The following is a 23,649-nucleotide window of genomic DNA, read 5'->3' on the forward strand; positions in this document are numbered from 1 at the left end:
TCTGACATCTTCTTAAGCCTTTAAAATCCAACATCCCAAGGGACCCCACCCACCAACAATAGAAGGGTAGGTATGATTCTGACTTTGGGGATGGGGACGCTTGACTCAGGGTGCTGTGGCTTGCCCTAGGCTGAGCCCGGCTTTGAGCCGGACAGGCAGCGGGGGGTGGGCAGGGCCGGGGCGCGGGCTGGGGCCGGGGCCGGGGCCGGGAGGGGCGGGCACCTTACCGCGGCTTGCTGGAAGGCGCCCTTGGTGTAGGTGCCGCCACCGCGGTAGGTGATGGCCGGGATCTCGCGGCTGAGCAGCGCGCACTTGTGCTGGTGCGCGCGGCGGGAGGAGATGTAATCGACGCGCGGCACCACGTTGTTCTTGGACGAGAAGGTCACGATGGCCACGCGCGTGGCCGTGGGCACCACGGGGAAGTCGGACAGCAGCTTACGGACGAACTTGAGCTCGCTGAGGAAGTTGGCTTGGCCCACGCTGGACGACTCGTCCACCAGGAAGACAAGCTCCAGGCGCTCGCTGAGCTCCCGCAGCCGCCGCACGCGTCGCCGGAAAGCCTGGCCCAGCCGCTCCACTTTGCTCTCCGCCGCCGCCGCGTCCTCGCCGGGCGCGGGCGGCGCGGGCAGCCGCCCCGGGGTCTCGGGTGCGGCCTCGGGGAAGAGGCGGAAGCTGAAATTGCGAGACGGAGACAGCTGCTGAAAGGTCGCCCAGCCCGAAACGAGCGCCAGACCCCAGCAACAAAAGGCCAGGCGCGCCCACATTGCGCTGGAGACGGAGCGGCCGCCCGGGGCGCAGGCGTCGGCCCGGCGCGGAGAGATGCTCAGCCGCCGGGCTCGCCGAGGGGCGTGCGCGGCGCGGGGCGCGGGGCACGGGACGGCGGCCGCGAGCCTCAGCGCCCTCTCATCTGACACTGGGGACAGAGTCCAACCTCCTCCGGCAGCCCGGGGACAAGGGATGGAACGGCGCGCGCTCGCTACCCCTCTCGCTCTCGTCTTTTCTCTCCCCTCTCTCCTCCTCCTCGCTCTCCCTGAAGCCTATAAAATGTTTGAAGGAAAGGGGGCAGTCAAGAAAAATCTCCCGCTTCCCTCCTTCTCTCCCTCCTATCTCTGTCTCTCCCTCTCCCCTCTCCTTCCTCTATCTCTGCCTCTATCTCTCTCCTCCCCCTTCTCATTCTCCTCCCGAGTTCAAGCCAAAGACTCTCGGAGATTCCATGACACCAGAACCCCGCGTCTGTCAGGCTGTCAACATTCCCGCAGCAAGCGCACCAGCGCCGAAGCCCTGATTGATCCCATATGTCTGGCAGGAGCTGCAGAGGAATTCACTGGAGATGGATCCAGATACCGAGAGTGCCACAGTAATTGGAAACACTTCGTAGAGGAAACACACGGACTGGCCAGGGAGTTGAAAGCATCCTTTGAAAACTGCTTGCTCACCTTTTGTGTCTCTTTTTCCCCCTCCGGTTCCTCAAAGCCCTCACCAAGTGGATGTTTATTTGACTTTCCTGGTGGGGCTTTCTGGTCAGTGGTGTGTGTGAGTGTGTCCTCTTGAGGGTCGCCTCAGATCACACCATATAGGGGCTGCATCTACCCCTATGCAGCCCATAGGGATGATTTGTCATGGTGCTGCATTCATGCATTTATTTATTCATCCATTTGGTCACTCCTTCATTCATTCAACAAATATTTTTGAGCACCTACTGTGTGCCAGGACACCTGGAATATAAGGAGGAACACAAATTGACATAGATCTTGTCCCCAAGGAACTTATAGGGTAACAAGTGACGTGACCATTAACCAGATATTTCACAAATAATGTATATAATTACAGCTGACCATGCTAAGGCTATGAAGCAGATCTTAGGCAGATAGATTTGACCTTAGAAGACCAGGGAAGCCTTTGCAGAGGACATGAAGTTTGAGCTGAAATCTGATGATGAGCAAGGGTCCCTTTTCCCCAGTCCTCTTTCATGTACCCGGTGGTCTGTTTCAACAGGTGAGACCCATAGAGGGCTATTTCCTTGGCTTTGAATGGTACCTGGCACATAGCTACTTTGAAACACAAGTTGCCACCTGGGGGTAGTTTTTCCAAAACAAAACCTCGAAAGGGATGGTGCAAGTGCAAAGAAGGAGTAAACTTTGCATAAGAGGTGGAGTAAACTTTGCAAAAATGATTCTAGCTAGGAGTCAGGAGCCCTGTGTAGATATGCCTCTGCAATTATATAAATCCCCTGAACCAAGACACTTCCAACTCTTGGCTTCAATTTCCACATCTGTTTCATGATGGAATTCAATGATCTCAGAGTTTCCTTTGTCTCTAATATCAGATGATTTAATTCCATCTATATTTAATGAAATACCTTCACAGTATATTGGTTGAAATGTTAGGGCTCTTGGAGTCTGTTTGCCCAGAATGAAGTCTTGGCTCTGCCATTCAGTAGTTGTATGACCTTGACATTAGTTTGCTCATCTGTAAAATGGAGTAATAATAATAGCATATTAGAGGTTATTGTGAGGATATAATCATAAAAACAAAGTTCTTAGGCTAGTGCTTAGACTATAGCATGTACTCTACAAATGCTGATTGCTACTATTGCCACATTTAACCATAAATACTCTTCAAATCCTCATTTTTCTAGGATTTTTCCATTTGACCATCTACCGTGCCAGAATATTAGATACTGAGGATTTAAAGCTGAATAAGACTCAGTTCCAGTCTTCCAGAAGTTCAAAGGATATCAGAAGAGAACACAGACTTGCAAACAATTACAGAGCAGTAGGACGATTTCAAGGATGGAGAAGAGAGAGCAAGAAGAGAAAGTTCTCAATCTTCCCCGGGAATAAGCAAGACCTCATTTGAGCTGAGACTTTAAAAAAAGAGAAAGTCTGTCCAAATTTCATCTACTCGGTGTTATTTCAAATATATCATTAAGAGCTAACATTTTAGGACCTTTATGTGCCAGGCACCATGGCAACTACTATGTGTATTTGCTCATATGCTCCCAAAGAAACCCAGGGATGTAGACGATTGCTTTAGGACTTTCTGGTTGCAAGCAATAGGCACCCAACTTCTCCTTGCTGTAAACAAGAAGGGATTGCTTCGCTCAGTAACTGAACTGGACAAAAGGCAGTGGTGGACTGGTCTCAAAAAGGCTTGGAAAAGGAAATCAAGAACTACGTAAGTCTTCCATTTTCCTCTCTCTTCTGCTTCTCTTTGCATGTTGGATTAAGTTTCTGGCTTTGGATTTATGACCTGAGAAGGAAAGACTCTTCCCCCTAAGCTCAAGCTAAAAAAAAAAAATCAAGAAAAACCACCACCCCCATGACCCTAAAGAAAGACTCCACTGAAGCAAGCATGGGTTATATGCCCATTCCTTAGCCCAGCACTGTGATGAAGGGGATGGGCCATTATAATTGTCCTAACTTAGGTCATATGCTCACTGTGGCAGAGACTCCTGTCACCTACCTACCATATCCGGTCTCCCCTTCTTGAACAGCAATAGAGCTCTTGAGTTTTAGCTGGGCACAAAGGTACCCAAAATAAAGATTACATATCCCAGCCTCCCTTACAGATGAATGCGGCCATGAAGCTAGGATCTGGGTAATGATATATAAATCCTGGTTCTGTGTGGCAGCTTCCAGAAAACCTCTTTAAAAGACAGCTGCTTCTTTTGTTGGTTGTCTCCTTTCATCCCTTATTCCATTTTCTGCCTGGAACATGAATATGGTGTCAGACCTCTAGCAGCCATCTTGGATCATGAGAAGAATGGTCACATTATAGCGACAGCTGAGTAGTAATCTAGAACGAGCCTGGGTCCCTGCAGACATCACAGAGCAAAACCACCACAGTCATCTCAGATTGCCTATCTACCCCTTTTAATTGAGTTTTCCTGTTACATTCAGCTGAACTTGATCCTGTATAATAAACTCAAACCTGTAGCCATGGAAGCTATCCTCTCAAAATATGCTTTCATAAATGCTATGGCAGAGAAAAGAGGACATACATAGTGAATTACTCACTACCCCCCAAAAGTGACACACATCACTTCTGCTTCATTTCATTGGCCAAAAAAAGATGCATGGCCATGTCCAATTCCAAAGGTCGGGAAGTACAATCCTACCATAGTCCTAGAAAGCAGAAAGTAGAAATATTTAGTGAACAGAGCAAATAATTACCATACTGAGTCACCTGAATTGGGAAGACAGTTGAGTTCAAAAAGCAAAGTAGAGACAAAACCCTGGGAAGCTTAGTCTGCCCTAAAATTGAGGAGGTTCCTATAAGAAAGTTATAAATCAGTTTCTGCAAGGACTTTCTGATCTTCAGTTTGGGATAGTAAATTCACCTGATGCCTGCTATATTACATATAACCGTGATGAATTACGTAGCAGTGGTTGACTCTAGCAGGAGTTTGTAATTGAGCAGCTGTGGGCATTTGATTAAATTCTTCTTTTCTACATTTTTCATCCCAGCTCTTCTTGGAATTTTTGTCCTTTTGGCACAAAAAAACCCAATTATACTAAAATACAGTTAACAAAATGTTCTTTAAAACTGAATTTGTCATATAGTAATACGTGTACTTTTTCATGACCACGTTAAATAACATCACCTATCCACTGTTCTAATAAATGCCTTGTTTTCAAAGTATTGATGAAGTAACGATATTCTGCTGTGGATCTAGGTGCATTTAAAGCTCCCTGGATAATTCTGACACATGCCCTAGCGGTGAGAGCATAAGGCCAACATACTCTGGCATTGTGTATTTCCAGTGGGTTGAACAGTCAGGCCTATGTTAACTGTCCCAGTGGTAAGGAGTTGGAGACTTAGAGAAATCTTGCCTGTACATTATTAAGACTGCTGCTCCAAGCTTGGCACTGCTCCCCAGAGCTCTCTAGTGTATTAAACTCTCTGGTCTAAAGCAGTGGTTCTCCATGGGGTGATTCTGCACCCCACTGACTTCGCCATCCCCATCACCAGGGAACATTAGGCAATGTTTGGAGATATCTGTGGGGGGAACAGTGCTACTGGCATCTAGTGTAGAGGCAGGGATGCAACTAAACATCCTACGATGCATGGGACAGCCTCCACAATAAAGAATCATTCAGCCCAACCCGTCAGCAGTGCTGAGGTTCAGAAACCCTGGCCTATAGGACAATAAATAACAGACACAAAAAAAGATAAACTTTCACTATAGGGATGTAAGTCAGAAAGAGAAAGACAAATACCATATGATATCACTTACATGTGGAATCTAAAATACGACACAAATGAACTTATCTATGAAACAGAAACAGACTCACGGACATAGAGAACAGACTGGTGGTTGCCAAGGGGAAGGGGGTTAGGGGAGGGATGGAGTGGGAGGTTGGGGTGAGCAGATGTGAGCTTTTATATATAGAATGGATAAACAACAAGGTCCTACCATATAGCATAGAGAACTATATTCAGTATCCTATGATAAACCATAATGGAAAAGGATATAAAAAAAGAACATGTATATATATATGTGTGTGTGTATAACAATCACTTTGCTGTACAGCAGTAATTAACACAACGTTGTAAATCGACTGTACTTCAATTTAAAAAAAAAACTTTCACTATAGCAAAGACTAAGACTGAGAAGCAACCTAAAGGTACTGAAATGACAACATGGAGCCAGACTGAGAAGAAACTACCTGGGATTCATCTCATGACATAAAGACATACGTGGAAAAAAAAAAAAAAAAGTGTGTTGGTGGTGTAAGGGATGGGGGATGCCTTATATTTTTCTCACCACCGGCACCCTGATCAACAAGAAACTGAACCTCAATCCCTGTCTATCCAATGGGACTTGTGTAAAGGACACCCACCTTCACCCCACCCTTCACTGCAACCACCTTCCTGCATTAAAGCAGGTGCTGTAAAAAGACAGGACAGATTTGTAGGGGGGGAGAGATAGAAGGGGAAGTGAGGAAGAAAGCAGAGAGTGGTGCCGGCAAAGGTCCTTCTGAGATGTCAAGAATCAAGGCCAGTAAGTGGAAGCAGAGGCAGGAAAAGTTTCAGTTTCCATGCATGTTGGGCATAGTGTCTCGTTTTGTTTTAAAATCTGTCACACAGTGTTAGTGAATCACAGCAACAGGCAGTAGGGACAGTAGGAAGATGCCACCTTGTGACTGTATTTTATAAGACTCTCAGTTGTGAATTTAACAAAGACATTCTCCCCTGCACAGATTGTTTCTTTAAGTAGAATTATCTGAAGATGGAGTTCATGATGGAAAAGTCTTAGCAGGGGACACTGGAAACAATTAAAAAGTAGTAAACATAAATAAATGTTATAACACTAGATACAGATAAAAAATTTTAAATACATATCATTTTATGTGTCTTATTTCATTTAATCCTGCCCTAAATCCTGAAATATAGTGGGTACTCCATTTTTATGGGTGAAGAAATAGAGCTATATGAGGTAGCCATAAAGTCTGGAAGTAAAAATGGTTTATTGCTATTACATTGCAGTGCATGGTGTGTTTAACGTGTTGTCCCTTGCTAGCAGCACAAGCTTGCAGTGAAGGTGGTAATTAACACAGCATGTGTGTCCATCCCTGCATTTGTATGTACAGTGCACTGCCTCAGATAATTTTGGTCTCTGATTTCTGTGGACAAAACCTGAGCCTTTAACAAACCCCAGAGGAAGGAATCAAGGGGGTTCAGATCTGGCAGTTTCCTCCACACAACCATGTCAGCCAAACCAGTTTTGGAAATTATCCAACCAATCCCTCACCTTCTGGCTTAATGGGGTGCTGAGTGTGCCAGCCTGTTGGAACCACTCCTGGCACCCTTCCCCAAGCCTGTCATATGCCGGCATTAACTGGTTACTTTACATGATAAAATACATCTTTTCAGACACGTTACTTCAAAGAAAAATGGTCCCAAGACACGTGCTTTCCACAGGTCACACCACACCATCACCTTTGCCTTGCGTTTGAGTGGCTGAAGTACAGCGTGGGTTTTCTTGATTGTCTCCTGACCCAGCACTGCATCTACTGTTGCCTACCCTTTTACATAAAAAGTAGCTTGGTCTCAGTCTTTGGCATTCTTATCCAGGAGATCTGAGCGCCTTGAGCACATTTCCAAACAACAATTGGGATTATCCTCAGCTAAACTTTGTAGGACTTACATCTTGAACTGGTGAAAGGCACATGGATTGAGAATTTTTCATGTGGTACTGAAAAGTACCCCCAGTTTCTAGAATGCTCTTTGAGCTGGCTATTATGTCCACAGTGACCATTTCTTTTACCTCTTCAGAAACAGTCATCCACAAAACAGTGTGCCCAAAACATTGCCTGTGGTCTTGAATTTGTGAACCAGCCTTCCAAAGGTGCTCTCTTCCAGAAGGACACGCATTGAAGGACTCTTTATATTCAGTGACAGGACCAGCCCTCATGTCCACTTAGAAGTAGCAGCATAGTGTGTTCATCTTTCATCATCTTCAACCTGTACAAAGTAAAATAGCATCATTTATGTTTCTAGATATTATATCCAAGGTCAAGGCTTGAACCAAACTCCATTTGTGATTTTCACCGTAATTCTTGAGGTTGCTCTGCTAAAAACAAATAATAATAATCATAGAAGTTTTTAAAAGGCATATTCTTTTTATCTTTATCTCTTTTCTTTCTCCCACAAGTGTGTGGAATACAAAGAGATCACTAAAGATAATTAATTTCCTGTTGACAAATTATGACACCACCACTCCCATCTGGAGGCAGCTATAACTATAGTTACCTTATAAAATTTATTTTTAAATTATCATGCAGTAAAATTAACTTTTTGTGGGTGTACAGTTCCATGAATTCAAACACATATACAGATTCATGTAACCATACCCACAATCAGGCTACAAAACAGTTCCATCACTCCAAAAAACTCCCTTTGCAGTTACCCCCTCTCACTCCTAATCCCTGGCAACCCACTGATCTGTTCTCCATCACTACAGTTTTGTCTTTTCAAGAATCATATAAACTGAATTATACAGTATGTAATTTTCTGAGACTAGCTTTTTTCACTCAGCAAAATAACTTTGAAATTCATCTAAGTTTGTGTACAGGTGTTTATATGAACTTATATTTTTATTGACTTAGAATAAATACCCAGAGATAGGATTACTAAATCATATGGTAAAGTATGTTTAATGTTTTAAGAAACTGCCAAAATGTTTTTCAGAGTGGTGTGTGTACCACTGCTCATTCACAATAGAAATGTATTAGTTCTAGTGGTTCTGCATCCCACGCAGCACCTGGTACTGTGTGTCTGTGTGTGTGTACACATATATTTGTGTGGGTACAGATATATAATATATATATAATATATATAATTCTAGATTGATAGTCCTCCTCTTTCTCTGTCATCTTGAGTCCACTATTGAGCCCATTCAGCAAATTTTAAATTTCAGTTATTATATTTTTCAGTTCTACAATTTTAATTTGATTCTTTATATCTTCTATTTGTTGGAAGAACATTTCTATTTCTCCATTTGTTCAAGAGAGTTTATAATTGCTTGTTGAAGCATTTGTATGATAGCTGCTTTGTGATATAATTCCAATATCTGTCAGCTGGCATTGTCTTTTCCCACACAAGTTGTGAGTTTTTTTTTTTTTTTTTGGAGGGCAAATTGAATTGTTTCCAGAGTATTTTGAATATTATGTTATGAAATTCTGGGTCTTATTGAAGTCCTATAGAAAGTATTGATTTTTTTTTTTTTTTTTTTTTTTTTTTTTTTTTGAGCTGGAAGTTAACCAAGGGAGGTTCTGGTCACAAGATCCAACCATCCTTCTGTGGGAGCTGGCTCCAGTGTTAGTTCAGATTTCAAAGTTTTTGCAATGCTATTAAGATTTTTCCTGTGTATGAGCCCCGTGGTCAATCTGGGATCCGGGTGGTGTTCTCTTTTATAGTTCAGCTACTAACTAAGATCAGATACATGCGTGGGCAGCTCAGAAGTTCCCAAGCCATCGGCTCCTCATGATCTCCCCCATTACATTCCACTTTTCTGGGGGTTCCCCCTTTTCAGTCCTTTGCCCTGAAAAACTGAGACTTTAGTTGCCTCACTCTCCTGTTTACTTCTGTGACTATGTTTTGCATTTGGGCCAAATGGCAGGAGGACAGTGCGGTTCTGCCCCATCCTCCTGAGTTTACAAATCCACTGATAAGAGAGGAAGGTTCTTCCTCCAAGTTTTGGGTCCTGCTGTTGCTTTGCAGCCTCTGTCATCACTGCTGCTGCCAAGACATTGCCTGAGATTTGGGAAATACTGTACAAAAACAGGGAGAGGAAAAACAAACACACACTCTCTCTTTCCCACTCTTCTGCACCTGTGCCTACCTGTGGGCTTCAGACTAATGCACGGAGGCCCAGAGGATCCTAGACGGGGAAGAAAATGGTAAACTCACTGCTGGTTCAGTGGTATTTTAAATTCTGGTCTTCTTCCCCAAGCTACCTGCTACCGTTAACTTTCTGAGTCCTCAAATAGTGGTTCCACACACCCTATAGATTTTATAGTTGTCATTAGACAGGGTGGAATGTATTTACACCATCTTACTTAGAACTAGTACCATTAATTTATATTTGAATAACAATTTTATTTTCCTTCATTACTCTTCCAAGGTTATCTGTTCATTTATATTTTTATACTTCTTCTTAAGAAAGTCTTAGTAATTTACATTCTGTTAGGCAATTGTCCTTAATTTAAATGTAGACTTAAAATTTATCAACGTAAAGATTTAAGTAGCACACATTTTCAATTATTATATTCTCCTCCGTATGTATGGTATTAGTTTCTTTCCATTGTTATATATTGGTAATTTGACTTTTTTTCTCTTGATTACTCTCACAAACATTTTATCTATTTTGTGGTGCCTTTTAGAGAACAAACACTTGGACTCTGCTTTTTGATACATTAATTTACGCTTTTATCCTGAATAATTTTTTTTGTAGTTCCTTAACTTGAGTCCTTTATTTTCATTTATTCTGTTTTTTAAATAGAGCTCTTGCAGATATCATTTCCACTGAGTATAACTTTAGCTCAGTCTCATGTGTAGTGTCATTATTGTTCTCTAAACAACATATAATTAGACTTTTATTGCCTCGTTGGCCCATAAATTATTGAAGTGGGAAATTTATTTTATTTTATTTTGTAATTATTTTAACTCTGAGTGTTTGTATGTTTTGTTAAACTATTTTTAAACTAATTTTCAAGTTTATTTCATTGAGGTCTGAGAACAGGACTGTACATTTTTTGTTCTTATTGAAATTTCTTAGGATACAGTAAAACATACATTAAATTTTGGAAAAAAAATAAGCATTTTTGATTGTAAGATATAAATTCTTCTATCTTATAAATCAACTTTATTGTATACATTATTCAAATACTCCATATCCGCATTCACTTTAATCTGTTCCATCTGTTCAAGACTGAAAGTATGTTAAAATCTGGTACAGTCATTTTTTGACACTTTTTACTTATGTTTTTAGGGTTTGCTTTATATTTTTGTGATATATTAAATTTTATGCATAAATGTTTGTAATAGTTATATTCTCTGTGAATAAATACTCATTAACAAGCTAACTTCATAACTTCAACAACATAAAATCAGCTTTATTCATTTATTATATTTACCTTGAATTTTACTATGTCTGGATGGCACCTCAGCTTTACTACAACTATATTATCATGATCATTATCAATATCACTGTTTTTAATTTGCTTGATATTTCCTTACTCAGTCTTTTTTATCTCCTTCTTTAGTCTATCTCTCTTTGAAATGTCTTAGGAGGAGGATATTAGATTTCTGATGGATTAAAGAGACAATTATGAATTAAATCATAAAGAAACCAGAAGAATATACAGATGAACATTTATAAGATTGTAGTGTGTGGAAGGTTTTAATCATGTAAACGAAGGAAGAAATCACAAAGAGAAACATTAATTTGACCACATAGCAATGAACACTCTTATCATCATAAAATATCATAAACAAATTAAAAGAACAATGACAAACTGGAAAATGGCAGAAAAAATTTTATCATCCTGATGTATAAAAAGCATTCTCGTTAACTCTACATTAGCAAGACAACTGAAAATATAGACAAAGGGTAATGGAAAAGCAATTCTGAGAAGAATAAACTCAGATGGACACCAAGCATATGAATAACTATTGAACCACATTTATAATTATGGAAATATGCATTATAACAGAAACAAGAAACTTTTTTTTTTCTGCATTTCATGTTGGCAAAAATTAATGAATATATATTCTACCCTGGAAGTGGCTAAGGCTGGGTTAGCAGAAACAAAGCACATGTGCTTCCATTCTTCAATCCCTCGTTGAGGTTAAACACCACTAATTTATCTTAGCATTCTCTGCTGATGGACCCAGATGTGGTCTTGCAGTCCTTCCCATCAAGGAATACCAAGTCACCACTACTAACTAATTGATGCTGGTACTCCAATGGAATGTATTTGCCATTCCTGAAGTTTAATGAAACTGGAGCTACTCTACATGGCTAGGCTTTGGCAGCCTAATTCAATAATATGATTTTTTTTAAAGGTATGATAATGATCATATCCTTGAGCTAGGAATCCTTTCTAAGGAGAAAATCAGAGACAAGTGCACACATTTATGTACAAGGCTGGAATTTACGGTACTAATTTTAAAAGTAAAATGTTGGGAACATTGGAAATAATCTTAACGTATAATAATAAGAGAATGGGAACTTCCCTGGTGGCGCAATGGTTAAGAATCCGCCTGCCAATGCAGGGGACAAGGGTTCGAGCCCTGGTCCAGGAAGATCCCACATGCTGCAGAGCAACTAAGCCCCTGCGCCACAACTACTCAGCCTGTGCTCTAGAGCCCGTGAGCCACAACTACTGAGCCCACATGCCACAACTACTGAAGCCCACGCACCTAGAGCCCATGCTTCGCAACAAGAGAAGCTACCGCAATGAGAAGCCTGCAACGAAGAGTAGCCCCCGCTCACCGCAACTAGAGAAAGCCCGCCTGCAGCAATGAAGACCCAACGCGGCCAAAAATAAATTAATTAATTAATTAATTTAAAAAAATAAGAGAATGGTTAGATGAAGCATATTAAATACATAAAAAGAAAATTTAGTCATTATGCTTATAGTTTCAAAAAATTTAATGCTATAAAAATACTCAGTACATCCTGTTAAATTGGGATGGGGGAGGCAAAAAACCCACTGGTGTCATGTGAATTGTTTTAAAAAATATGCACATAGAAAACCATGATAAAAGGAAACATACAAATATGTAATAATGTTTATCTTAGGTAGAACAATAACTATCAATTCTTATTTCATTCATTATATGTTGAGAGGGTAGAGAAATAGACTCTACCTCTTGATAGGGGAGTAGCGAGATCACATGGCAGAAGATCATGTGGAAGAAAAATATTATTGTGGACCTCTTTGGAAAATACATTCTGCCACTCAATATTAGAAGCAAATCTGTCACTTTTGGGAATCTCCTACCTGCTCTTCAACTTGCCAGTCTCATACTTGAGAATTCTAACTCTTCAGAGAGCTTTAATATATTCAGTGGGTCTTCAGCTGATGTAAAGTCTAAAAAATAGGAACTTCTCCCTTATTTCACTACTTTATAAAGAAACAATTTGCAGTGGCATAATTTATCCCTTGTGGAATGTGATGTGATCTCAGACTTACAGTGTTTGCAAACTTGCACAGTTTAAAATGAAGCAACATACTCCACTAATTTCTGTTTATCCTGTTAACTTGTGCATTGTTTTCCTCCAGCCAGATGTTTCTTATACTTAATTTGCCTAACAATATTCAGACTAGAAAACCATTCTAGCATTAAAATGATGCACCAAACATACCCACATTAATTTTCCATATCCTTGGCTCTTTCTAGATCTGCCTTGCATTTTTCAACATCCTTAATTTCTATTGAGCTCAGATGGAATCTATGTTTGCCAGGAAAGAAAGAAAACAAAACATGTGACGGCATTTTATATTTTTCCGTGTCATATGGAAAAAGCTTAAAGACATAATATAGTCTTAAAAATCTGCTGGTGTGCATGATTTTTAAGAGTATATTATATCTTCAGACTTGAAATCATAATACTCCTAGAAGAAAACATAGGCAGTACACTCAGTGACGTAGGTCTTAGAAACATATTTTTGGGTATGTCTCCTTAGGGAAGAGAAACAAAAGCAAAAATAAGCAAATGGGACCTCAGCAAACTTAAAAACTTTTGCACAGTGAAGGAAACCATCAACAAAACAAAAAGGCAACCTACTGAATAAGAGAAGACATTTTCAAACGACATATCTGATAAGGGGTTAATATCCAAAATGTATAAAGAACTCATACAACTCCATATCAAAAAAACTAACAACCCGATTAAAAAATGGGCAGAAGAGCTGAATAGGCATTTTCCCAAAGACATATACAGATGGCCAACAGGCATATGAAAAGATGCTCAATATCACTAATCATCAGGGAGATGCAAATTAAAACTACAATGAGATATCATCTCACACCTGTCAGAATGGCTATCATCAAAAAGACCAGAAATAACAAGTGGTGGTTATGATGTGGGGAAAAGGGAGGGAACCCTCATACACTGTTGGTGGGAATGTAAATTGTTACAGCAACTATGGAAAACAGTATGGAGGTTCCTCAAAATGTTAAAGATAGAACTACCATATGATCCAGAAATTCCACACCTAGGTATATATCTGAAGAAAATGAAAACACTAATACAGAAAGATATATTTGCCCCAATGTTCACAGCAACATTATTTATAATAGACAAGATATGGAAGCAACCTAAGTATCTATCAACAGATGAATGGTTGTAATACACACACACACACACACACACACACGCACAATGGAATACTACTCAGCCATACAAAAGAATGAATTTCTGCCATTTGCAATAACATGGATGGACCTGGAGGGTATTATGCTTAGTGAAATAAGTCAGACAGAAAAAGACAAATACTGTAGAATCTAAAAAATAAAATGAATAAATATAACAAAACAGAAACAGATTCACAGATATAGAAAACTAACTAGAGGGGAGAAGGGTTGGGGAGAAGATAGGTGAAGGGGATTAAGAGATATAGACAAATAGATATAAAATAAATAAGTTATAAGGATATAATGTACACATGGGAATATAGCCATATTTTATAATAACTTTACATGGAGTATAATCTAGAAAAATATTGAGTCACTATGCTATACACCTGAAACTAATGGTGTAAGTCAATTATACTGCAATTTAAAAAAATCAGGCACACCGGGCATTTGATTTAAGAAAGTGTGGTAGACAAACTTTGAAACGGCCTCTAATGACCCCTTGCCTCCTGATATTCGTGTCTTTGTAATTCTTTCCCCTTGAATGTGGGTTGTCCTTAATGACTGACTTCCAACAATAAAATATGGCAAAAATGTTGGGATGTCACTTTCAAGATTAAGTTACAAAAGACTCTGTTTTCCATTTTGCTCACTCTCCCCCTCTCTTGCTCTGAGGAAAGCCAGTTGCCATGTCGTGAGATGCCTGATGGAGAGGCCCACAGGGCAGGGAACTGATGTCTCTGGCCAAGAGCCAACAAGTGCCTGCAGTCTGTCAACAGCCAAGTAGTATGCTTCGAAGTGGGGCTTCTGAAGCCTTTCAACAGCCATATGAGTGAGTGTGGAAGCAGAGCCGCCACTGTCAAGCCCTAAGATGACCGTAGCCCTGGGCAACATCGTGGCTGTAGTTTTTTGCAAGACACTTTGAGCCAGATAACCCAGCTTAGCAACACCTGGAAATGTCAGATACGAATGTCAGATACGAAATGTCAGATATGAATAGAAAATGTCAGATACGCAATGTTTGTTGTGTTAAGCCACTGCATTTTAGGGTAATTTACTATGGCAGCAGCAATGTGGGCACCTAAAGCCCATAAAGAAAACTCATGTATCTGACTAGAAGAGCAAATAAAAGGGCCCCTGTGGTTCAAAGACTTTGGAGGGAATCACCATTATTTTCCCCCTATGTTTTCTCTTGCTACTTCATCCTGATGGCCATCTCAGTAGCATGGACTGTACAACTTGAAAGAAACTCTGGCTTTCTGGTCCAAAAACCAGGGAAAGGAACCATAAGGGACAGAGTGTGTAGGGGAAATTCTAGGGAGAAGAGATCTGGAGAAAGAGATCCTCCAATTCTGTGTATGAACTGAGACAAGTCCTCAGTCATGAGCTGCAAATTCAGGGACAGACAAAAAGAACCAAAGCTTTGAGAACTAGACTACAATATAAACCTGTATCCATTATTCTAGACTAACCCATATGAGGTGTGTGTGTGGAGCAGACCTAAACAGCACAGAAAGGGCTTTGAAAATTGAACTTACATTAGACTTGCCACAGAAGGAGAGACAGAATGTCTGGTCTCAACCTAACTGGGTTTATTCACTGTTAAAACAAAACAGAAGACAAGAAATTGGTGTCTCCTCTAAAATCCAGAGGATTTTAACACGACCTAGAATCTCACAGTATAATATTCAAAATGTCCAGGATACATCTCAAAAGTACTTCAAAAAAAAAAAAGGAAAAAAGAAGAATCTGATCACTTTTTATCAGGAAGAGACAATCAACAAATGCAAACCCCAAGACTGTCTAGATATCTGAATTATCAGACAAAGATATTAAAACAGCTATTATAAACATGTCCCATAAGGTAAAGGTGAACACTCTAAAAATGTATAAAAAAAGAAGTTTTGAGCAGAGAAACTGTAAAAATGAACCAAATAGAAATTTAAAAACTGAAAAATGCAATATCTGAAATTAAAAAAAAAATTACTGGATGGGCTCAATGGCAGAAGGGGATGATGATGACAAAGGAAATATTCAGTGAACTTGAAAATAGATAAATAGAAATTAGCCAATCTGAAGAACAAAGAGTCAAAAAAAGATTAGGGGGGAAAAAGAACAAAATCTCTGGTACCTGTGGGACAGTATCAAAGTTCTAACTTTGTGTCATTAGAGTCCCAGAAGAGAGAAAAAATAGATTGGTGCAAATATATATATATATTTTTAAGAAATAACAGGTGAACACTTCTTAAATATAGTAAAAGACATAAATGTACAGATTCAAGAAGTTCTGAGACCCATCACAGGACAAACTAAAAAAGAAAAATGCCCAGACACATCATAATCAAACTATCAAAAACCAAAGATTAAATTATATGTATTTTTAAATCTATATCTATCTATCTATATATATACACACATATATAAATTATACATATAGCAGTCAGAGACAAATCACATATTACATACAGGGAAACAACAGTTTGAATAACTAAGGATTTCTCATCAAAAATCATGGAGGCCAAAGTAGTTAAATAACATTCAAGAGCTCAAAGAAAGGAATTGTCAACCTCAAATTCAATAGCCAACGAAATGTCCCTCAGGAATAATAGCAAAATAAAGACATTTTCAGCTGATGGAAAATTAGAAGAACTAGAAACCACCATACCTGCTCTAAAAAAAATGCTGAAGGACGCTCTTAAAGATGGAGAAAAATGATACAAGGGGTAAAATGTAACTCCAGAAATAAAGGAAGCGCAACAGAAAAGGTAAATATCAAGGTAAATAGACTATTTTTCTCCTGTTACACATTCTCTTCAAATAAGTATAACTATCAAATGCAAAAATTACAACATTGTCTGATGGTAATTTTAATGTGAGTATATGAATATGAATTACAACTATAATATAAAGAAAGTGATATAAGGAACCTATGTGGATGTAAGGCTTCTAAATTTCCACATGTTTCAATAAGAAGACAGAGACTTTTAGGTTAGATTTTCAAAAGGACTCAATTATATGTTAACCCATTTTAAATGTAAATATAGTAATTGATAAAAGTAAAAGGAAGGTAAGAGATACACTATGAAATTACCAATCAAAAGGATACCTCAGTGGCTATATTATCACAGTCAGAGTAGACTTTAGAACAGGGAAATATTATCAGGGATAGCAAAGGACATTAAATACTGATAAAGGGGTGAATTCTAGAAGAAGATATAATAATCCTAAATGTGTATGCTCCTAACAACAGACATCAAACTACATGAAGCAAAAACTGACAGAACTGAAAGAAGAATAAATAGACAAATTAACAAATATAGTGGGAGATATCTCTAGTCAGTAATTAATAGAAGAACTTGATAGAAAATCAGCAAGGATATAGAAGACTTAAGCAACACTAATTGCCATTTATAGAACACGCTGTACAATTAGAGCAGAATACATATTCTTTTCAAGTGTTCATAGAACACTCACCAAGATAGATGATATCGTGAGCCATAAAATGAGCCTTAATCAATTTACAAGAATTGAAACCATATGAAGTATGTGCTCACTATAATGGAATTAAACTAGAAATCAGAAATTAAACAGAGAAACATCTGGAGAAACCCCAAACATTTGGAAATGAAACAACCCATGGACCAAAGAAAAAATCTCAAGGGAAATTAGAAAATATTCTTAACTGAATGAAAATGAAAATACATCATATCATAATTTATGGAATGTGGTTAAAGCAGTATTTAGAGAGAAATTTATAGCATTAAATGCTTGTATTTTAAAAGAAGGATAGTCTCAAGTTGATTTTCTAACCTCATATTAAGAGACTAGTAAAGAACAAATTCAACCCAAAACAAGTAGAAGGAAGAAAATAATGAATGCATTATTAGGGGAGTATACTCCCTAAATAAACAGAAATAAATGAAGTGGAAAACAGAAAAACAGTAGGGAAAAATCAATGAAACCAAGGAATGGTTCTCTGATTAAAACTAACCAGACAGACCATGGGGGAAGAAAAGATTCAAATTACCAATATCAGGACTAAAAGGAGAGATATCACTACAGACCGCACACACATTACAAGGACAACATAGGAATACTACAAACAAGTCTATCACACAAATTCAACAACTTTTATGAGATGGACCAATTCTTTGAAAACTACAAACTACCAAAAGTCACCCAAACTAAATCTGGGGGGAATAGAGGTATCTATCTCAGGAGACTCTCCAGGCTTTATTCAGGACCACTGCCTGCTCCCAGTATGCTGTTTCTCCAGCCTCAGGCTGAGTTCTCATCTCCATAACTCCAGCTACCATCAAAGCTTAGTCCTGAATCTTGGTCATTGTTTCATTAGTCCACCCTTTTTGCTATAAACCTCTAATTCCATCCCTCTCCCCTTCCCAGAATATCTATATTGAGAGGAGAATTAATACAATCTTTAGGAAACTTGGATAGCTTAGGTTTTGCAGAAAAATTTGAAGAATCTGATTAGCCTCTCTTAGGAGCCCCTGTCCCCACTGCCCTCTGCCAAAACTTTCTCAGCAGCATGTGTGTACTCTGTATTAGTGCACATTCAGGAAGGTTCAAAGCACTTGCCTGCTACTCTCTACAAGGCCAAACCCTCTGTCAAGGGGCTGTCTTCATCCAGCAACACTCCTCCTCAAATCACCTAGTTTTCAGTAGTATGTGGCTTTTCTCATGAGCTTTATTTCCTGCTTTTAAGGACCAACAGAGTCCTCAGAGGAACTAACTGTTATTTGCTCCAGTAACTGTTGCAAGGTTAGGACCCTAAAAGTACATCTACTCCAGCTCTTCATTGTAATTTAAGGGAGAACTCAATATGTTTTTTTACAGCTTATGTCTGTAGATTTATGGTTTATGAATTAACATCTAGGGTCCTTCCTCTCTTGTCAGGTTTCCAGTTAGTTTTTGTTCGTTTATAAAATGGAAAACACACACATCAAAAGCATAGTTCTCAACTCTGTCTGAAAGTGATGAAGTAGTTTTTACCCATTTCTTACAATTTTGGAGTGGTGTTCCCAAACTAACATTGCCTGTGAGGGACAAATATATACTTCCAGGCAGCATTTGCCAGCATCTTGACAGGCGTGACAAGGTGCATTCCTGGCAACATTTTGAGAGAATACAAAAGCAATGGAGTGTGCAAGAGATTCAACAGTTAAGCCAAGAAGTTATAATGTTTGAACTTCCCAAGAGCCACCCCCCATAATTAATATGGATTTCTTTAAACCACCAGAGCTGGGCCTCATTCCTCTCGCACACTCCCTGGGAATGTTAACTCTCATCCAAGACCTTCCCTTAAGACCAGCAGGACATGGTGTTTATGGTCTCAACAAAACTGGACTTTTCCTCCTGGTTACATGTTGACCAATTTCTCATTGAAGTGATTCCTCACCTTTGCAGAAACACCTGAATGCTGCCACCAACGCCTCTCTGAGCTGAGCCCTTGCCCCATCTTTGTTTCCGTTTGTTTTTCAGAACCAGAATCGGCAAGGGCTCATCTTGCTTTCTAAGCAAATATAACTCCTACTCACCTCTTCCCTTTTGGCAGCAGCAGGCCCTGCTTACCATCCCCTCTTTCACATAATTACCTCTTTCTTTATGCTCTGCCCCTTCTCTAAACAGGTATTTTTCTTTTTGTTCTCTTGTTTCCCTTAAGTAGCTAGGAGTGTAAAAGCTAGGGCTTGATTTTCACTTTGAAATGTTTCCCACACTTGTAGCGTGACTGTCACTAGAGGATTTATATTAGATTAAGTGAAGGAAAAAAAATGGAGTGTGAGAGGAATGAAGAATGAAAAATACTCTCCTGTGACAGATCAATTATTTTCAGATAAAACGTAATGTCATCCCATAGCTTAAAGTAACTCTGAGAACTGTAGCCAGTTGGGGTAACCAATAACATGAATGTGCTTAGTTCTTCTCCTTTAGAACACTGGTTTTCAAATTTGAGTACCCATTGGAATCACCTGAGAAATTTTTTTAGAATACTGATACATAGATCCCATCCACAAAGACTGATTTAACTTGTATGAGTTGCAGCCTGGGCATCAAGATTTAAAAAATTTCCCCGGGTGACTGTACTGTGCACCAAAGGGGCTCTATCGTGTAGGAAATTTCAGCAGGATCAGAATCCCCGGGAGAGTTTGATAAAATATCGATGGCTAGAGTTTCTGATTCAGTTGGTTTGGATGGGGGCCTGAGACTTTCCGTGTCTAATGAATTCCCAGCTGAAGCTGATGATGTTGTCCTGGAGGCCTTACTTTGAGAACCGCTGCTTCAGAGCACTTTCCTTTGCATCAGAATCACTTTTCTGTGCCCAGGAGTCTGTGAAAAGGCAGGCCTGCTTTAGTAGGTGTGGGATCGGACCTAAGATTCTGCATTTCTAATATGCTCTCAGGTGATACCAATGTTGCTGATCCCTGGACCATACTTTTACAGCAGAAGATTAGAGTACAGGAAGTCAACTATTAAGAATATTCATTAAATAAATATGATTCCGTGAAAAGAGTGAGAAAAAAATTTAGTACCAAAGCACCGATCTGAAGGAAGTTTTCAACAGTAATTTCAGTATCATTATACAGATACATGAGAAAAATTTCATGATCTTTGAGAATTTACCCCCGAAATGGATAATGTCATATAATGCGAAATTCAAAATTACCCTGAGTATTTTTAAGGCAAAAGTGTCTAATGTTCAAGAATGCCGCCTCCAGAAAAAACAGTATTGAATGAATATTTGTTTTTAACAGCTTTATTGAGATATAATTTACTCACCATAAAGTTCATCTATTTAAAGTGTACAATTCAACGGTTTTTAGTATATTTACAGAGTTGTGCAACCATCAGCCTAATCTAATTTTAGAACATTTTCATCATTCCAAATACAAACCCCATACCCATGGGTAGTCTCTCCCCATCTCCCTTACTCTCCCAGCTCCAGGCAATCACTCATTGACTTTCTATCTCTATAACTTGCCTACTCGGAACATTTCAGACAAATGGGATCACACAATATGTGGTCTTCTGTGCTTGGCTTCTTTCATTTAGCATCATGTCTGTCCTCTATTATAGAATCCTATCAGCATTATATCAATACATATATAGTTTTTTTTCTGGTGATATTTAAAAATTAATGTTCAGTTTTTACATCTTTTTTTTTTGCAAGTGCAAACGATCAGTCCTAACCAAGAATGTAAAAGTAAACTACTAACTCACATTTCTGCTTTTAAGTATATAATAACCAGTCTCAGATTTGACTCTGTTCTGAAAACTAAGAAGAACACATAAAGATTCTGTTTGTGATGTAACTGGTTTGCTAACATACTGGTGGAGCTTCCCAATTTTCTTACCTGGGGTGACAAGGTTATGTGACGGTAAGTGCCTTTTGTTGAACTTGAAAATGTACAACTAGCCCCTCTAAAATATAACACGATCTCTATTAAGGCCTGACAGTTTTCTGATGATCCACTATCAAGTAAGTTCATTTGGAAGGGAAAACCAAATGCCAAGAATCTTGAAATAATAATATAACTTTAATGGTAGTTTGTAAAAAAAAAAAAAAAATCAGTGTCTGAAAATTGCCTGTTAGAGTAAGAATTGGAAACACCAGGGTCATGAATAATTGTTTTGGGGGTAATTTCCACAAAAGAGTTCTAATATAACAATTTTGTTTCTGCTGACCACCTTATATTTTTTAATTTCTAGGCTTAAACTTAGGGTTAATAATTTTTATACTCTTTTTACTTTGCCAAGTGCTTATCCATTTTTACACAAATGACAAATCAGTTTCTGAAGTTTGTTTAGTACTTTCTTTCTATGCCTTGGGTGATGAGGGTCTTATGATAAGGTGGAGAGAGAACATTTGGTTCCCATCAAGTACTCATACACACGTTAAAGCAATGGCTTCAGTTTCAAAAACTCCTGAATTTTTTGAAACATCAGAATGTGACATTTCCAAATTCTAAGACAATATGCAAATAACCAAACAAAATGGCACTTTAGTGTGAGAGCTAAACCCTAGATTTAAGATGCTAGGTTTTAAAGGAAGTGACAGATATGAAAAATGACAAGAGAGAGAAAATATCAGAAAATATTAAAGAATTTGATAAGGTCATCTTCCAAAATTAGGAATAACTTATTTAGCAGATTTTAGTAAAAAATAATAAAATCAGTAATATGTACATTTGTTTCTTCCAAATTAGAATTATTCTCGCCAATCTGAGAGCTCATATCTGAAGGCATAAGAAGCTATGGGTGGTGACTAACACAAGTGAACATGGCATGATGTGGTGACAGCCCATTTGGGCTCTGTAAAACGAGAAGTTTTTACTAGACTGTTTCTTAGTCTGTTTGGGTCGGGGGGAGCACAAAATGCTTTGAGAAGCTTATGAAAGCTATGGATCCTCTCTCCAGAAAAATTCAGAATTTTGCATACCATTTCCATAGATTCCAGATGCCTTGAGGATGACTAATGGGTAAGGATCCCTAGAGCCCACACAGTACTTGGCATGTCATGAGTTATAAATGTGGTGATGATGATAATAAATAGCTTTGTGTCATGAGTTGAAGAATGAGGAAAAAAAGACACTTTAAAAATGGAGTTTCAGGCTTCCCTAGTGGCGTAGTGGTTGAGAATCCGCCTGCCAATGCAGGGGACACGGGTTCGAGCCCTGGTCTGGGAAGATCCCACATGCCGCGGAGCAACTGGGCCCGTGAGCCACAACTACTGAGCCTGCGCGTCTGGAGCCTGTGCTCCACAACAAGAGAGGCCGCGATAGTGAGAGGCCCGCGCACCGCGATGAAGAGTGGCCCCCGCTCGCCGCAACTAGAGAAAGCCCTCGCACAGAAACGAAGACCCAACACAGCCAAAAATAAAATAAATAAATAAATAAATAATTTTTTTAAAAAAAAAGGAGTTTCAGGGCTTCCCTGTGGTGTATTGGTTAAGAATCCGCCTGCCAATGCACGGGACACAGGTTCGAGCCCTGGTCCGGGAAGATCCCACATGCTGCAGAACAACTAAGCCTGTACTCCACAACTACTGAGCCTGCGCTCTAGAGCTCGCAAGCCACAACTACTGAGCCCACGCGCCGCATCTACTGAAGCCCATGCACTCTAGAGCCTGTGCTCTGCAACAAGAGAAGCCACAGCAAAGAGAAGCCCGCACACCACAAACGAAGAGTAGCCCCCGCTTGCCACAACTAGAGAAAGCCCACGCGCAGCAACGAAGACCCAACACAGCCAAAAATCATAAACAAAAATAAATAAATGTTTAAAAAAATGGACTTTCATTCAGGTTAGTGATCAGTGAAAATTCCTCCCAGATTCTGGCAACTGGCTGTCTGTCAATATTCATTATCAGTGTTTGTTATTTGGAATGTTCATTCTTTTTTGTTTTAATCAGTATTTTTTGCCAACTTGGGAGAGGATCCATTTTGGAACTACTATTTATTAATTGTTTTGTACCAAGCACTCTGATAAGCAATTAGTCTGCATTAGCTCATTTCATCCAAACAAATCCCAATAAAAAGATTTTACTAATGAAGAAGCTGAGACTTCAGGTAGCTCCCAAGAGCCCCAAAGACTGTTCCCAGAAAGGAACAGATTTGTTTCATGCAGTGAAGAACATGTAGAACACAAACCATTTTTTAAAAACAAATTTACATTCATTGGCCCAATAATTACTAAAAATTTCTTCCAGATTCTAGCAACACTCTCTTAATATTAATTTTTACTGTTTGTTATTTTGGATTGTCA

At 39.2% G+C, this 23,649-nt stretch overlaps 1 protein-coding gene across 1 annotated transcript in view; it reads right to left on the reverse strand.

The window, feature by feature from the left end:
* SVEP1 (sushi, von Willebrand factor type A, EGF and pentraxin domain containing 1) overlaps nucleotides 1-764 on the reverse strand; it is a 181,643-nt gene extending 180,879 nt beyond the window's left edge. The window contains exon 1 of the mRNA XM_059925285.1: nucleotides 228-764. Coding sequence (XP_059781268.1) covers nucleotides 228-764 — 537 coding nt within the window. The remainder of the gene's footprint in view (nucleotides 1-227) is intronic.
* Between the last annotated feature and the right edge of the window lie 22,885 nt (nucleotides 765-23,649).

Source organism: Balaenoptera ricei, chromosome 6 (genome assembly GCF_028023285.1).
Source record: "Balaenoptera ricei isolate mBalRic1 chromosome 6, mBalRic1.hap2, whole genome shotgun sequence".
Lineage (NCBI taxonomy): Eukaryota > Metazoa > Chordata > Mammalia > Artiodactyla > Balaenopteridae > Balaenoptera > Balaenoptera ricei.